Source organism: Lepidochelys olivacea, assembly GCF_965140295.1.
Source record: "Lepidochelys olivacea isolate rLepOli2 genome assembly, chromosome: 7".
In the NCBI taxonomy this organism is placed as follows: Eukaryota; Metazoa; Chordata; order Testudines; family Cheloniidae; genus Lepidochelys; species Lepidochelys olivacea.
The window spans coordinates 93,349,138-93,367,476 of NC_140417.1; the positions used below are offsets into that span (position 1 = coordinate 93,349,138).

Here is an 18,339-nt window from a genome sequence, read left to right on the forward strand (position 1 = left end):
ATTTTAAGACATCTGGGGACTCTGCATCCCAAGAGCAATAACTTGAACTATTTCTCTTGTCTAACTTGCCCTATCCATTAATCTCTCTCTTTTAAATGACTTTCTTTCAGTGAAATCCTCTTGGTACTTACTGGTCCATTGAAGGTATTTCAGAATTGGGCATCATGATATGCTAAATTCCAGTGCTACTCATGGTATTTTGGATGTCACTGAATGAGACATTCTGCAATATCTTCAGTGAACCGGCACTGTTAAAGAGATTCAGGGTAAAGATTTAAACTTTTTTTTTTGGTCTTATGAGTACATCCCCGCCCTTTGGTTAGCTTAGCATAAGTTGTGTTTTTAATGCCATTTTCATGTTGGCTTTGCAGATAAATTGCATGAAATAATTTAAAAGTGAGAGTTCTAACACTCACTTTACATATGACTTTGTGTAGAACTGATCTGGCGTGTGGTATGCTATGCAACACAGGCTTCAGTTATGCGAGGTGGTGGTGGTTTGTATTATCGTAGCACCCGGGAGTCCTAGGAATGGACCAGGACCCCATTGTGCTAGGCACTGCACAATCTCGGAACAAAAAGATGGTCCCTGCCCTCAGGGGCTTTTCTCATGTGGCTGGTAACCTGCAACACTTAGAAAATGTTTCCTTTATTGTAGAACGGGTCAGACCTTTAGGTGCTACCATAATTACTGTGAAATCTATATTAAATATCTAATTTAATACCACCATGCTATCAATTTTCAATCAAAATAGGTTAAATAGTCCTAAGAAGTAAGACGTAAATGAAAAATATCTCACTTTTGAAGTAGGTACTAGTGAGTCCCTATAAATTAGTATATTTAAAAACCTATGTTTTCACTACCTGAACTGTAAAAAGAACCTATAGAATGCTTGTGGCTTTGTACAAATAGTATCCCACATAGTCTTCTGTGTCTCTTAGTAATTTATATGATCCCCCATCTCCATAGCATTTGAATACTTGTTCTTAAATAACTCTGTGAGGGGGTTTGGGAAGGTGATGTGATTTAAGGTTTGAAAACTTTAGAAAGTGTCCCCATTGCCAACAGTTTTGGCAGTTCAGGAAAGAACTACTAAAGGTCCACTTCTTAAACCATTTATTTTTCCAACATATACAAATATAAGTTTACTTTTCAAGTCCGAGAAAAAGTAGTCCAAGTGGAAAGTCAGTTTTAAAATACATAGTTTTTAAATTATGTAAAATTTATAAAAACTGGCACATACTGATAGAACATTGACAAGCAGCAGAATGAAGACGATTGCACAACTAACAAATTCAGTTTAATAGCCTATATATGTGTGAGAGAAATATTTACTGCTATTGTATTTTTTGTTTGTGTTTGTTACTTCTGTCAACTGTGTAGCACTGCAGCAATTATGAAATGTTTATCACAAATAGAAAACACTCCACCATCATTACATCTAATGGGCTAGCAACAACAAAGTGATTAATAATCATCTGCTGAAGCTAAATTGCATTCTGAGAGCTAGAGCAAAATCACTAACATTCAGAAGCTGAAGACTCAGTTTTGAAGTAAAAAGCCACTGACAAATTCTCTTTTATAAAGCCAAGTTTAAAGAGTTTAAAGAGAATTTGATCTTAATGTTGAGATACTTCTCTGTTAAACTCTTATTCTTGATAACTTGATAGTGGTCTCTAGAGGCTAATCGTTATTTTCAGGAGATGGTTATTGAGACATTCCACCAACTAATATTAGTAATAATAATAAAACTAAAAACAAATGTGATGTATGTTTTTAAAATGTGACATAGTACTTTTATATCTTAAGGGTTTTTTTTTTTAAAGTCTTCTTAAAACTTGAACACCAGCCAATACAACAATCCAGTTCCTGAAAACTGTGTAGTGTTGTAACACAGCCAAGACCTATGGCTTCCAACGTCAATCCCGTACAAGCACCGATACCAGCATTCATTATACACTGAAACAAATACAGACACACATAGGTAGGAAGGGTTAAAAAAAACAGTTTAGGGTAGAATAAAGTGTTTTCTTTACAAAAGAGGTAACAGGAAGTTGACTGCCCATGGTGAGTCCTGCTATCATTTGTAGGGGTCTGGAAGGTTTATATTATATACTGTGGTAAATTATTTCCTATGAATAGTTTGTAATAAAAATGTTTCTTTATCAAACCCAGGTCCACAGATCCATATGATGGCATTTAGCCTGAACTGCCAGGGAGGCAGAACCACTGCTGTCCATCTATCAGACCCATTAATATGTATCTGTGGACTTGTATTTCTGAAGAAAGGAAACTTATGGGTAAGCGGGACAAATTTTCCTATTAACCAAACAGCTTGATGTTAAATCTGTTTATGGTATTTTAAATAAGTTAAAGCTGTTTAACACAAGAGTAATAGCTCTCTATTTCATTTGGGGGGATTTTTAGGCTAACGAAAATGGAAAGCTTATGTGCTTCCCCTACTTTCGTCTATGACCAAAACGACATGAATGCAATTAACTAATGCGGTGCAGATTAATCATCAAGATCCCTATTTTTTAAAACTTAAATAAATTGAGGTACTTTAATGAACCCCTCCTCCCCCAATTCAATATAATCAGTTTTGGAAAATTCTACTATGCCCACCTCCATAAAATGATTTTTTTTAAACTGAACAAGCAAAATGCTTGGTTTTCTCATTACCGCTATGCTTTTAAGTAGATTTTGTCCTGTGGCTGGTAAGTATTCATGACAGTTGGGCAAGGCTAAAATAACTAGCAAAGAGAAAATGTCCTTATGGATAAACCACATCATGCACTTTACACAGTGAGTGTATGCTAGTCACAAATAGTGCGAATCTGTTGCTTTTTAAAGGGCTACCAGACTTTGCCTGCTATAATCTAGGATGCTGAGGATGCCCTTATCTAAATTTTCTTTCAAGTCTAGTAGCAATGAGACATTAATGTTTGTGGCATTCCTACACAAGAGTTCTCTCTCTGCTGGATCTGTAGTAGATTTACAAAAGCTTCTCCCAAATCTCTCTGGACCCAACCTTCTTACTTTCAGTGCTACTAGAAATAAGGGGAATCCATTTATCAAATGAAGGGTAAATTTTTTATTAAAAAAATATTTTCATGTGTCTAAATGGATTTAACAACCAATGCAGGGGATGGATATATATAAATGAAAAAGGGATCAGACCTTTATCTAAGCTCTATTCAAAGGACAATGAAAGATATACACTATCAATGCAAATATTGCTTGAAGGGGTAATGTGCATATAAAACACCATGTAATTTCACTTAATAATGTGCCTTGGAAGCTGAATTTCCTGTATCTCTCTCAGTGGGACTGGTTACTTTAGACATGGAAGGACTAGATAGAAGAGCAGCTATTTTTGTTCACCATAAACAGTCCTGAAAATTTTACCCTGAAGTAATTGAGAGGCCTAAGGTCCATTTTCAAAAAAGATGCAGATAGGTGACTAGTGGGATTTTCATAAGTGCCTAAGAAGCTTAAAGTCAGTGGCTGCTACATGGCTACTCGCTTTTCAAAATATTATGTGTAATCTTCTCCCATGTAACTGTGAAAACCACGTTTTGACAAATGACATAGCACTGCTTGAAAATATTGTGAATTTCAAAATAAGTGTGTAAGCTCCTGGGGATGCCTCAGTAAAGGAGTTTTGAATGTGTAGTTACATTTTTTTTCCCTAATGTTGGAATCAGCCTGAAGAGGGCACTCCCTGCACAGAAAAAGGTGAGAGTTGCTTTCTAACTTTCTCTTGCTTTTATTTGAACACAGCATAATTTCTGCACATTTAGAAATCAACTTATGACTTTTTAGTTTTATATTTATTTCTTGGAGTCAGCAACTATAGTGCCTTGTCTAGATTGAGTACAGAGATATAGATTTTCACAAAATTACAACCTTAGAAATAGCATCTTTTTGCGCTAGAGGACATTTCTGGGGATGTAGACCCTCTAGCTAATATACAGGGTATTAATTCTCTGTGCTGAGCAGACTGCTTGAATCATCTCCCTGCATTTCATTCAACTTCAGGTTGTTTAATGGAGAGTTGCTTCTCTTACTGTCCTGTAAATTTAGTTTAATTGATTTACTCATCTGCAGCAATCCCTGCATCAGACATATGATCTGAAGTATAGCCAAAGCTTATGCTGAACAGTTTAGTTACTAGACAAGGTTCTTATGTATGGACATCAGCAGTTTCAGTTGTGCCCTTACTTTGTATAAGTCAGTATGAACTGCTTTTGATTTACACTGAAGAAAATGATACAGCTATAACTAACTTCTTTAAAAAAAAAAATCATGATTTCAAACATATACAAAACTTTACAGCAGTGCTTCTACATAAACAAAAAGTCAAGGTTTATATTGGAAAATAAATGAAGTAGCCTGGGTTATTTACACGACTATAATATTTTCCATTCTCTAACAAACACTAATGTTGAGATTATTTTACTATGATTTCAAAATTGAAACTTTAAGCAATTGCATGTTTCAAATAGTTTTTTTTTCTGAATATTTCTTTTCAGCAGAAAATTATTTTTCCCCTAAACCAAAAAAGAAAGGTATGATAAATATATTACACAGTGACTCATACCTTGGAACGTGAAAATAAATAATCATTCTTACTTGAAACACAAGCCTGGAAAACTAGAATTTGAATGAAGAAAATGTTGTTCCTTGTCAAAATATCACTATCAATGAGGTGTATTTAGCTGTTTGTACATGATTATTTTGTGAAAATAGATATACTCAAAATTCTTACCATAGTTATTTATGGTTTATCACCAAAATTAAATATGTGATACCAAGAAAGTTACAGTCCATGTAAATCTTTTTACAATCACCTAACAGTGTTTAACAGGAACCATTAAAGGTGCATTATTTTCATACAATACACAGAACACTCTAGTTCTAATTCTCTTCCCTTAAAGCAATTAGTTAAAATATCTTTTGTTTACAAAGTACAATTTAAGAAGTCTGCTTAATCTTCCTCTCCAGATTTTGCAGATGTGAAGATATTTGGGAAGAGAGGAATCTCTTTCAAATGCTGGCAAGCATCTTTCCAAACATTAGAAACTGTAACATCCCGCTCAGCATTACCAGATCTGTATCTGTCACCAAGAAGTACAGTCTGAATTAGGCCAAGCTAGTGCTGAATAGTTTAGGCCTCAGCAGTATCCTTCATGGAGAATGCAGAAAGCTCTCTTAAATCAGGATGTTGGTTCCAGTTATCACGTAAATGCAAGGCTATGTGGAAAAAGAGGGAATATGACAATCTCCCTCTGTTTTTGACAGCCTCAGCTTGGCTTTTTGCCTTCGCCATTTTAGGGTCTTTAAAATCACCTGGAAAGGGGAAGATGATGATAGCATTTAAATTCAAATACAAGTGTATAAATGGGTGCCTGCATACTATGAAATACATTTTTAAGGAATTTTGTAAACAAAATATTATTGGCAGCCTTATTACTTGAATTCTGATGAAGTGACACTGTAGATATAAATAGTATCTTGATAAATTGAGAATGAGTGGAAAGGAAATAGGGAAATTTATCACTGCTCCATGTGATAAGGGATTATTAAGACTTGTTTGGTACTGAGAGGTCACAGCTAATTAAGAAGAAAAGCTTGCCCAGACACCTTACTAACTCCAAAAGATTTTTTCTGTCGTATACATAAATGGCACACTGTTGCCTTGAATTCTGTATTTGGTTTTGTCACTTTAGCTCAAACAAGCTAGAAGGAATATAAAAGATTCAGAAAGGGACAATAAAATTCTTAGAAACTCTGCCACAAACAGTTTACGTATGGAGAGAGGAGTAAGAGATCACAGATCCATTATTATTAAATGCATATAAATTAATGTTTAGTAAAGTTCAGCTGTCCCATAACACGAAATGATGGCACCTCTTAATTAAGAGTGAGTGTGGAAGTAGCGGTTAGCACACTGCATTACTTGTGGAACTCACTGTCACAGTGTATGATGAAACCAGGTTGCATTCTAAGAGTCTTTTAAAAGGACTGGCCCTTGTCAGGTTACCTGATGGACCCTAGGACTATGCAGGTGAAGTAAAACTCCTATGTTCCTAGCAATTTTCACGCCATTTATCTTTAGGCTTTCATAGGGGGACTAGACAGGACTGCCAATGCATAGTAATGTGTATAGGTTTGTGCCAGTACAGAGTAATAACCTAAAAGCATAGAGAGTTTTCTGGCTGCTTATTGTATTTCACTATGGTTTACCAAGCACACTTTTGAAAAAATTGTACCTTGAAAAATCAACAGAGAGCATGTCTGATTTAGAAACAAGGAGCACACGTCATACCTGCAGCGAACATACTGCTGGCAATTACGGATGTTATTCCATATTGTCACTAAAGGTCAAACTGCCTGCAGATTTTTCATCTTTAGTATTGTCTGGTGAGCTCTGCAAAGGTGATGATGCAAAGCCCCGATACTGTTTACTTGACTTGGTTAATTTCTTAAGTTCACTGGCAAAAGAAATGCCTTTTCTTTTATCATCTCGTGCTGCCTGTAAAACAAACAAAAGAACCACAGACACTGGAAACAGTTAAACAACAAGAATGTGTCAGCTCACTGATACTTTGAACTTTGAGGTTTGAAATATGGTTTGGATTTCATGTGAGAGCAAATAGCAGCATTTTTTGACATCTTCCCTATGTCAGGTTCACAAAAGCAGTGTCCTGACTGTCTCACATCAAAAATTATTTTAAAATTGCAGAAATAGAATGCTGCTTAACATGGCCTTAAGCCTTAGCAAGTCTGCTGCCTAGATACTCCTGACTGATACAGTATAGATAAGTAGATCAATTGTATTCAGGATTTGATTGTGATCACAATGTATTTCCTATCAATGCAATGCTGAAGAAGCAACATCTCTTTTGGGGAAAAGGAACCATATTCGCCCCTGCCATAGACATGCCACCAATTGGTAGAAGCAGTTTCTTCCTGCTACTTCACAAGTGTAAAGAGCTCCAGCCACAGCTGCTTTTCTGCTGACTGGGAATAAAGGCAACAAAATCACAGCAGTTCACAGGGATCTGTACAGCTATTATCTGAAATTTTACTTAGCCCAAGGTGATACAGCAGGGAAATGGGGATGCAGAGTTACAGGAATTAGAATAGGAGAACTAAGACAGATTGTCCTGAAAGGTTAAGATTTCTAGGTATTGTAGCAGAATTTGTATGGTGTAAAGTAGGGCCAAGGCTGCCTGCCAGTGGGTAGAAGCACCAATTGGTAGAAGCAGTTTCTTCCTGCTACTTCACAAGTGTAAAGAGCTCCAGCCACAGTTGCTTTTCTGCTGACTGGGAATAAAGGCAACAAAATCACAGCAGTTCACAGGGATCTGTACAGCTATTATCTGAAATTTTACTTAGCCCAAGGTGATACAGCAGGGAAATGGGGATGCAGAGTTACAGGAATTAGAATAGGAGAACTAAGACAGATTGTCCTGAAAGGTTAAGATTTCTAGGTATTGTAGCAGAATTTGTATGGTGTAAAGTAGGGCCAAGGCTGCCTGCCAGTGGGTTTTAACAAGACCCTTTGTTTTTGGTTTTTATGTTGTTTACAATTTTCTGGGTGTTTATTACAAAAATGTAAAAAAAAAAAAGGTGAAAATTGGTGCAAAAAATTGACTTCACAGTTTTCTGGGTAATACAGGGTGATAGGAGGACAGGGGAAAAAAGCAGTGTATAGAGAAAAGTAAGATTACTTCTGACCCAGCTTCCCACTCTGGAAGGAGAGAGAGTGCAATTCAGTAACCTGGGCCCCCCAACCTCTCTTGGGGAGTTGTCAGCACTAACCTGGGTTACCAAGCCACCATCTCTCTGGTTCAGGATCTGCAGTACTTTGTTTTAGGAGTTGAGCACCCATGTACATGTGCGTCCATGTGTGTGTAAATTCCACTCCACTGCATTACATTTACACTTAGACTAACTTATTATTAACAAACACATTTACCTGATGTAATGTACTGGATTTTTTCATATAATCAGTATTTTCACGTACTTTAGCAGTCCAGACTTTGGGTGAAAATAGCTTAAAAACTGATTAAATAGCTTTTATAAAACCTGGGACTTTTTCAGTTGAAAAACCAAAAATGAAGGGTTTAGGTTTTACAGTGGCAGGTGTTGTGATACTAAGCACCCCTGTATTCACACCCTACACACTACTGCAATAATCTTTGCACAAAATATGCCTTTGAGGTATCATTTGAAAACTAATAACTCATCATTAATATCCTTGTGATGTATGTACATGGTGGGTATTAAGAGTTATGAATGCATGCTAGAATTATGACTAAAGTGTGCTTAAACCAAGCATGTCAGGTGGAGTTAGTTAAATAGGTCGGCCTTAGGTGTATTTGATTCTCTGTCCAGCCCAATCTTCAGACAAAGAAAATGAAGATCCATTTTTACATATTAGGTAAACAAAGCTATTAAGCTAACAAATGAGGGGAGAAACAGAATGGAGTGTCCTTCACCACGAGACATCATGTTGCCTTCCTCACAGAAGAATACATTGCAATGGTTTATTGGTCTATAAAGGTGTGGGGAGGGAGGCGGGTGGGGGGGGTAGGGACTGAACCTTAAGTGATAAGCAAATTAATCAACTGATTGTATACAATAGTACTGTAAGTGTGCAGAAAACTAATGCTACACAATAATATTATTAACACTATCTGAGGAAATACAGATACTTTCATAATGATACTACATTTTAAAGTCTGTGGCCAAATGGGGAGAAACAGATTCCCTCCCAGACAGGAGAGAAGGCAGTTATTTACCTGTCTTCTATTTGAATTCTGATTGTATGTGGAATCAAAAGAATGGAAGGTTCATTTACATGCAGCAGGGTGGGAAGCCCACTAGAAGGGAAGAACAGCATGAGGTCATCCTGCTTCTTGAAACAAAGTAACTGAGCTTTGGAAGATATAAGCAAAGAAAGAAGCCATTTTTGGCATCCACCACTAGAGAGACACAAGGGAACAGAGCTCTAGCAAGCTGAGAAAGATGGGTTTTTCAGCTAAAGTGTGGTTGAAGTCTCCATAAACTGAATACAGGTAAGAAACCTGCTTAGGCCATGATCTTTCAATCCAGGAAGATAAAGAAAGCCAGCCCCTTGTGCGTCTCTGGAAAGTCCTGATTGAGGAAAAGTCAGCCATGGCTGAGAAGAAGAAAGATTGTTGAGAGGAACCATCTTGAACAAAGCCTGTACCTTGCTAGATCAAGTTTTAGATGGGTGTTTTCACTTTTATTTGCTTGTAACTCTACCTTTATTCCTTTTACTTGGCATCACTTAACATCTGTTAATAAATTTTATTTTTTTTTACTGTAAACGAACTTAGTACGGTGTTTAGAGGAGTGTATTTACGCAAGTTAATAATGTGGTATGCTTGGGTGTTTTGAACAAAGGAACCATATTACTTTTCTGAACTATCCAGGAATGGACTGGACATTGCAGAGCACATGGTTTTGGGGAAATTCTGGAGTGGCTGTGTGGGGGGTCATCTTGCTGCTTGTCACGAAGGCAGGTGGAAACCAGCATGGGGCTGTAGACAGGCTGCTGGGATCAGAGCTGCTGTACTAGGTAGGGCTGTCTAGCACACACAGACTTCAGGGTGTGACTTGCATGCATGTAGGCTGGTTTTGAGTGTCCCAGGCTGGGAGCTACAGCAGCAAAGTATTGTAAGATGCCCAGAGTTGCAGTAGGAGTAGTGACAACCCTCACTGGTATGGATTGCACCGGGAATCCACAACATTAGGTCCATTAGGTGAAGTAAATTAGTGGGAAAATAGCATTTTGCTCTGTGCTGCTGTCTTTCAGTGACTGATCTTGTATCATCTCCTGTAAGTTTTGTGCATTCTCACCTCCTAGCATGGTCAATAAAACATTGACATGAATATTGGGAGCACTCAGGGGTATCTCAACAATTTAGGTCCTCCAAACCCCTGCTCAACTGCCACTTCATCCATGGACGTGTGGATAGCCACCAAAGCCTGGCAGGATTCTAAGACTAACCATCCCTCTCCCCCAGACTGTCTCACCCATTACAGTAGGTGTGCTCCAAGGCCAACGGATAGCATGCCTACCAGATCAGGGCACTTCCTTCTCTCTTAGTAGCCAATAGTCCAGTCACCAGGATGTGGGAGACCCCAGTTGAAATCCCTACTCACCAGGATGTGGAAGAGGCACTTGAACCTAGGTCTACCTCCAAGATGAGTGCCCTAACCCCTGGGGTATTCTGGGGTTGGTCTCTTGATGAAGCTGTTCCACTTTGTATAAAATATTTAAATATTCATTGGGCTCAAGGGTGAAAATTGACTGTATAGCCCAATGATTTCGGCGGTCTCCTAGGAGACCCAGGTTCCAGTCAATGTATAAAATATTCATTGGAGCAACGTGGAACAGCTTCAACAGGAAAAACTGAAACTCTCACCCAGAATACCCTACAGTTCAGTAGTTAGGGCACTCACCTCAGAGGGAGACCCCCGAGTTCACAGGCAGAATGGGGATTTGAACTGTCTCTGGCTGTTGGGTATAAGGGTGTGGTCTCCAATTTGTGTGAGAAAGGGTTGACCTGGTTTAGGTATCTCACTCCAGGACAAGGTTCATGGCCTGTGAATTGAGAACTGGGGGCCTCCCTTCCAGCCCAGAGTTAGGTACTTAAAGCCCTTTGAGGGGCAGGGATTAGGCCATGCCTCTCGGCATTTCCTACTGGCTAGTTTGTTGGCTTCCTGCTCTGTTTTCTGGCTTTGTGCATTCCATTCTTTTGGTGCGTATCTCTCTCCCTGTGCATTGTATAGGGAGTTAGGGCATCTCACTGCGGGCTGAGGATTCCACTAGATGGTGTCAGGGCACTTAAAGACAAGACACTACATCGCTGAGCCTAAGCTTTTGTGGATATAGCCCTCAGCCTATAACAGGATCAGATCTGAAGTTAGCTCACCAGTAGTAAGTAGTAGTAGTATATGCACAAAAGAGAGTAGTTCCACTTGGCTATGAAAGCATGGCTCGTCAGGAATTTACTGTTATGTTGCAAGGAAGCTTAATGCTACATCCAGCCTAAAATGTTCCTCTCACTCTCGCAGTGCATCCATTCTCACCCACCTTGTCTCTAGTTCATGAACCAGATAAGTTCATGGAGGATAGGTCCATCAATGGCTATTAGCCAGGATGGGCAGGGATGGTGTCCCTAGTCTCTGTGTGCCAGAAGCTGGGAATGAGCAACAGGGGATGGATAGATCACTTGATGATGACCTGTTCTGTTCATTCCCTCTGGGGCACCTGGCACTGGCCACTGTCGGAAGACAGGATACTAGACTAGACGGACCTTTGGTCTGACCCAGTATGGCCATTCTTACATATGTTCTTGTCAAGGAATATGTTTTCACTTGCCATTCCAAATATTTGATCACACGCCATTTTTAAAACCAACAAAAGAGTTTTCAGTCACTTACCTGAACCTGTTCTTTAAGTTTAAGGATAAACTTCCCTGCTCCCTTCCACTTGCTCTGAGCCTGAAACACACACTCTTGATCAGACAGAATCCTCTGCGATGGCTTAGATGTTGACTTTTTGTTTGCTAGCTCTTTTGTCACCTCCTCCAAGAGGACATAGTCATTTGGGTTGGGATTACTCAGAATGCTGTAGGAATACTTGGCTTTGCAAAGAGTCTGTTAAAAAAAAAAAAGGGGCAAATTAAAAACATAATACCCCTCCGTGTTTACTGAGTAGATGCTCAGTCCAAATTGGCAAAAGCAAAGGACTTCTTTAACTGAGAACAAAACTCAGTTAACATTTCTTGTATGAACCCACCTCTAACAAATGAACAGGGAACTTACTGAGTGGAAACAGGAAAGAAAGGCTTTCTACCTGTTGTATGACATCCTGTGCTGTGCTAAAGCGGGGAGCTTTGATGACAGTGCGAGGCTGCTCTGGGGAGACATCATGCACTTGAACAAAGAAACTATCATCTTCAGAGCTAACGTTTGCGTCTTCTTTCTCTTCTTGAAAAATGTTTCTCCCATTCAAATTCTGTAGAAAAATGTAAAGAGAAAACAAAACTAGAAAACTAGTTAAGAAAAGTGACCTAAAGGTTTGATTTTTAAAAGGGTCTTACGTCACCTAATGGGAAAGTTAATGCACTTCCACTGCCTAGAACAGACTGCCACCTCTGGATTTGTGCCAAACTGTAAAGGTGTTTTGATGGTGACTAGTGTCCCATGACGACTAAAACAAAACCTTCACACTAGTTTTCAGTTATGATTTAAGATGGAAGGGCTCATGCATTAATGATTTCAGTTTTCAGATTTCACACTAGTTTTCAGTTATGATTTAAGTGAAGGGCTCATGCATTAATTCATGTACCTAGCTGCTCACACAAAACTAAAAATAATGCCTTCAACCGAAAAAGCACAATTGTTCCCCCAAGCAAATGCACACCTGGGTAACCTTTTGCTTTGTGGAGGATGAAGTAAATGCACCAAAATAAGATTGGATTGGAGGCTAGGAAAAAAGATGTGCAATAAAGATTTTACAAAACCAAGGTGCAACAGAAGAACTGTACAAACAGTAAAGGGGTAAAAATATTTCTCTGCAAATTTATCAAATAAAATTTGCACTGTCAGAACTTTTCATTCTCAAACATCCCAAGAGCTTTTCCACCTAAAAAAACCCACTTACATAAATTTTGTGTGTGTATGTGTTTTAAATAAGTGCCACTGAATGCTGAACTTACCAATAGGAGTTTCAGGTGTCAGTACTCCTGAAAACCGGGTCATTTCATTAGGTGCCTTTCTACTTCTGACTCTTCTCCCTGCACCCTAATCCCTGTATTTGAGGGCATCTCATGGATGCCCTGACTGACAGCAGCTAAAACTTACATCTCTTCCTCTAGAACCCCGCCTCCTCCCCCATTTTGTCACGGACAACAACTTTCCCATCCTCTCAGTTGCTGAGGTTCTTTATCTAAAAGGTAATTAGCAATTTAAATAAGAAAAAGCCTTGCTATCTGCACAGAATACTCTTTCTAATAATTGCAATCTAGTGTTCCGACAGCTACGACCCTCACCCACCTTACTCCTTTCATTCCTTATATTTGCCATCCCTTCATATCTAATCACTATTAAAAATCTAAACTCCTTGGGGGCAGGGAGTGTATTTTTTTTGGTACAGTGCCTCGTACAATAATGGCCTGATTCTGATTTATACAAATATTAAATAACAACAATGATGTATTGCATTTTAGAGATCAACAGGGCTGTGTGAAAGTATATCTGTCTTTGCAGAGGTATACTAAATGATAGGTGCATAAAACTTGACAGTGCTCAGCTGTCCTCTGTTAATGCTATGGGTGGTGAATAAGATTAACTTCCAGTTAGCAAAGCAAATGTGATGCTCTTATTGTCCCTCTTGTGATCATTATTTTTAGCTATGTATGTAAATGACAGTTTTTCCAGAACAGACTTACTTCCTCTTGGGTTTTAAAGATAATCCTTCCAACATATCCTTCTTCTGGGAACCAGCTGTTCAAAAGCTGTACTAGCCCCTCCTCAGGGCCAATCACCCTCTGGAACGGTGGTTTCCTGCACTCAGTCTTTTCTTTAGATATAAAACATTTTTCCTCCATCAGAAAATAATCAGGAGCACGTGATTCAGTGCTTTTTGTGGTAGCCAAAATCTGAGACAGAACCACAACACATACACAACTATTAGAATGCTAGACATAAACAGTACGTGTTTAGTAGCTATGAATGAATGTGTACACAAAAAGCTTCTATGATCAATTAGTTAATTCTGGTGGTGTAGACAAGTATTTCTGATCTGCTACTCATAACTAATATACAGTTCTCTTTAGATTACCCGAACAGTTCAACTATTCCAGACAAAGCAATACTATTTGAATTTATGCCTGTCCAGTTTGGCTGGTCAATGTATTCATAATCCCAAGACATTACAAAATTTTCCCACTGATGAAACAACAACTCCTGTTGAGTTAATCTGTTTCAGGTTTTTCTGCTTATGAACTAAGCCCTTTAACATTTACTTTGTATTTCTAGAATATTCAAAGAATTAAACAGAAAAGTGTCATACAAGGGCAACCAGTCTAACCCACTATTCAAAAAGCTCTCATCTTTGTTTGCCCAAACATTAAAATAGTGATAGGCAATATGGTGTCCAAACAGATCTTCAGCACCAGAGAAAAACCTTTGTCGTTATCCAGCTTTAACTTCATGTTCAGCTGTTGCTCAGAAGCAATTAGTATTTTCTCAAACTGGTCCAATCACATTTAATAGCCTACAATACCCCTGACAGAAAATCCTGCGAGGAAGGGATTTGAAGGGTAGATTGGACATTCTCATTAAATTGTTTCTGGATAGATCAGAAACACCTCAAGAACCTTCTGCTCCTGGCTGAATCCTGGAAATATTGTGGAAAAATGTTACATGTAATCAAAACTTTTCAAACCATGGCTCAGTCTGAATTTTGCACGAAGCTTCAGATTATTCCTCATTTTAGCTGATTCCTAATGACAATGATCATCAGAGAATTGCAGAAAAATTGGTTGTATGTTGAAAACAGCATTCAGTTGGTACATAATTGCACAGGTATTGTGGCAGTTTCAGGACACTGCACTTTCTTCCCTTAGACTGGGATTTGAGTCATTCTGCCATGTCCTAACACTGAAATGTCATCACCCTTGACATGGGTCACCCTTGCTTCATTTTAATATTGTGACATATTGTGACATTCTTTCACACAGAGGATCATTACACCTTCTTAGTAAGAAACAGCTACCTAGTGTATGGTAACTGTTGTTCTTTGAGATGTGCGGTCTCTATATATTCCACTATTGGTGCCCAATGCACTGTTTCAAATTTTAATATATCTTTTTTGAGATGGGACCACCAGAACTGCACATAGTATTCAAGATGTAGGCTTACCATGGATTTATATAGTGGCATTATGATATTTTCTATCTTATTATCTATCACTTTCCCAAAATTCTGTTAGCTTTTTTTGACTGCCATTGCACACTGAGCGGGTGTTTTCAAAGAATTATCCACAATGACTCCAAAATCTCTTTCTTGAGCAGTAATAGTTAATTTAGTTTAGCATGATTTAGTTTTAGTGTGTAAGAAGATGCATGCATTTAAGTTACCTATGTGCTTCCCAATTCTGGGGCTTTGCATCTCCCCAAAAAGAGTTCCTTTAAATTAGAGGTTTCAGGGCTGGCTCCAATCTATGTTGGAGAATGCACTACAGTGGCTGTACCTAACCACAGGATTCCTCTACAGTGACCAGCTAAACCAGCTTTAGGCAGCTTTGTGCAACAACAACCCACAGGAACAAGGGCATTTGTCTTTTAAATAGTTCACAAACTGTATGCTAAGATCAAGTCAAGGTGATTTGAAAAAGCTTATATTCAATTCCTAAAATTCTGGTTATTTTAAATTTTTTTAATAATAAAATATTAATTTCCAAAGACCGCAAATTACATATATGACTTCTACAAAGCCAAATTAATCTGTACATTTAAGTAGGTACCAAATAGTAACATAGCAAGACCACCTCTAATAGTAGGTAAAACGTCATGTTATTTAATAACTACAGGTGATCTTGACCTCAATTTTGCATTTCAAAGACAGCATCTCCAACAGCAAACTACACTCTACACCAGGCTGCAGGTTTGGTTCAGCACTGATTCAAGAAGAACACCAACTACAGAATCACCAGTCACCAAAGAACCCTGTTTTCCTTCTAAGTACTGACCAAGTCCAACTCTCCCTTTGTTTAACTCACAGCCCAAGGTAGTATGGCAATGAGGAATTCTTATAATGAACTTCACAATGGTCATTAAAACCACTAGAGGAGCTGTGACACTGAATATGTACAAAACCGAAAAGAAACAAAGGATATAATTTGTCATTAGATAATTAACCATATGCAGCTCCTTGTAATAAAATGTAGACTCTTGTAATTTTAGCTAATTATTTTTTGTCATATTGATTAATTCAGACTGTAGGACTGCAAAAAGAAAACTAAATTTTAAATATATTTTTGTTACTGAATTGCATTTCATAGATTAAAAATCATTACCTAATGGTCAAGATTTGGAAAACTTCACTGATATCTTAACTGTTCAATTAATTCCTTAGCAAACAGATATACAAAATAATCTCTTACCCTTTAAAGTGATAAAAAATATATTTGTTAATGCATCCATTTTATTAAATGTAATGATTCCAAATAAAAGTAGGAAGGTCAGATACTGCCCAGCACGTAGCTGGTTACTATGGATTCTTGTGACCTTTTTAGGGCAAGTGGACATACTTACTTGATGAAGAAGCTGTGCTGCTGTAGTCCCTTCACTTATAGTAAAAACAGTAAAGGGTTCAGGGCCTGGAATTCCATGTATTGTGACTTTGTACAACTTTGAAGTTCTCTTCTCTTCTATGCTAAACAACTGTTCAAAAGACAGTTAATATTTTTTTCAGATATATAGGCATACTATTATAGGTCTCACAGAAAATGCACAGACGTTCTATAAGTACCTGCATGCTCTTCAGTCTAGCAGACAAAGGCATAACAAGATCTCATGACTGGAAGTTGAAGTTAGAAAAATTCAAACTGGAAATTAGGCACAAATGTTTAACAGTGAGGGTAATTAACTATTGGAACACCTTACCCAAGGATCTGCTAGATTCTCCATTACTGGATGTCTGTTAACCACAAGTTATTACGCTCAATGCAGTAATTACTGGGTAAAGTTTTATGGTTTATGAATAAGGTCAGACAAGTTGATTACAATGGCCCCTTCTAGCCTTAAAATCCATGAGTATGTATATAAAACATACTTCTTCTTGGTGGGTTATTAATTAGCCTTTGTTCTGCTGATGCCTTTTGCACATGGGATAGCCAGGAGCTATGTTTTGTTTGACATATTATATACATTAGGCATCAGCAATGGGATTAATCATGCATTTTCAAATAAATAAAAAAATAAAAAGTCTAGCACTCTGAGCTGCTTTATACAGATTATACCCTTGTTGAGGCCCCTTTTCCTATTAGAGTTCTATTACCTTCCCACTTTTTCACCCACCTTGTCTCTCTAATATTCTGGGACCAACACAGCTATAACACTGCAAAGAGCCATCTCGTGTCAGACACAGAAGCAATTGTCTGTGACTTACATAACTTTTGGTCTCAACTGAACTGCTAATTTGATACATTTATAAGGAAACAGACACTGGACAGACAACTTTTCTCCCAGACACAAGAATCTAGCTCAGTCAGTCTGAGGCTCCAGAGCCACAAGTGGCTCTTTAATGTTTCTCATGCAGCTCTTTTCAGCACATGATATTAAATCACGGTGTGATTTCATTGTTAACCAATCTAAGTTATTAACCAAGCAGGATGCTTTTACCGTGTTATTAACCGATTAAGTTATTAACTTAATTGCTCTGATAATTTTTATATATATATACATATATATATATATATATATACACACACATATACACACACAAAATATTTCCCCTGTCCTGTTTAACTATGAATAATATTATAGTAAATGAAACAATGAATTCACACTACTGTGGCTCTTTTGGGTAATATTGCTCGCTAATTTGGCTCCTGAACCACTGAAGTCTCTGAGTATCACTGATATAGCTGATTAAACTTTTTGGCATTTAACCGTATATAGCCTTAAAATTATTGATAAAGATATAACATAAGGAGAAATCTATAGATATTCCTCAAAGGCCAGAATTTCAAATGTATTTAGGCACCTAAAGATGCAGATAGACACCTACTGTGTTTTTCAGAATCACTGTGGCACAGCTAACTGCCACTTTTGGTGGCAAGGTCTAACATTTGGGTGCCAGGAGATCTTCAAACCCCTTGTTCAACTGCCACTTAACTCTGTAGGTGTCTGAGTTTCTGTTGGTGAAGTTTCTTAGGACTCTTAAGTTCCCATTACTGAACAGGCACAAAACTGCCTAATTGTTGTGTAGCTTGAAAGCTTGTCTCCACCAACAGAAGGTGGTCCAATAAAAGATATTATCCAATAAAAGTATATCTCCGACGTACTGTAACAGTTTATTAGTCATTTGGAACACATGAACAAATATATTTGATATTCACATAAAATAAATTACCGAAGAGGTAGGCACAACATTCCCAGAGGGATTTTCTTCCATCCTCCGACTGTTTATGAATAAACTTGAGATTTCTAAGGCTTCATTGTGTAGGTTTCGTAGCTGGAGATGTCTATACCCTAAAACAATATGTCATTGGGGCAGAGAAA

At 37.9% G+C, this 18,339-nt stretch overlaps 1 protein-coding gene across 2 annotated transcripts in view; it reads right to left on the minus strand.

Annotated features, from left to right (window-relative positions):
• Positions 1-68: 68 nt before the first annotated feature.
• PLCE1 (phospholipase C epsilon 1) overlaps positions 69-18,339 on the minus strand; it is a 325,202-nt gene continuing 306,931 nt past the window's right edge. The window contains exons 28-34 of one of the 2 annotated variants that reach the window (XM_084634850.1): positions 18,191-18,309; positions 16,369-16,497; positions 13,501-13,710; positions 11,904-12,065; positions 11,489-11,704; positions 6,333-6,539; positions 69-1,960 (exon numbers count right to left, since the gene is read on the minus strand). In XM_084634850.1, coding sequence (XP_084490976.1) covers positions 6,366-6,539; positions 11,489-11,704; positions 11,904-12,065; positions 13,501-13,710; positions 16,369-16,497; positions 18,191-18,309 — 1,010 coding nt within the window. In that variant the 3' untranslated portion in view covers positions 69-1,960; positions 6,333-6,365. Of the gene's footprint in view, positions 1,961-3,812; positions 5,354-6,332; positions 6,540-11,488; positions 11,705-11,903; positions 12,066-13,500; positions 13,711-16,368; positions 16,498-18,190; positions 18,310-18,339 lie in introns of those variants that run through there. The other variant, XM_084634851.1, reaches the window with a different exon arrangement.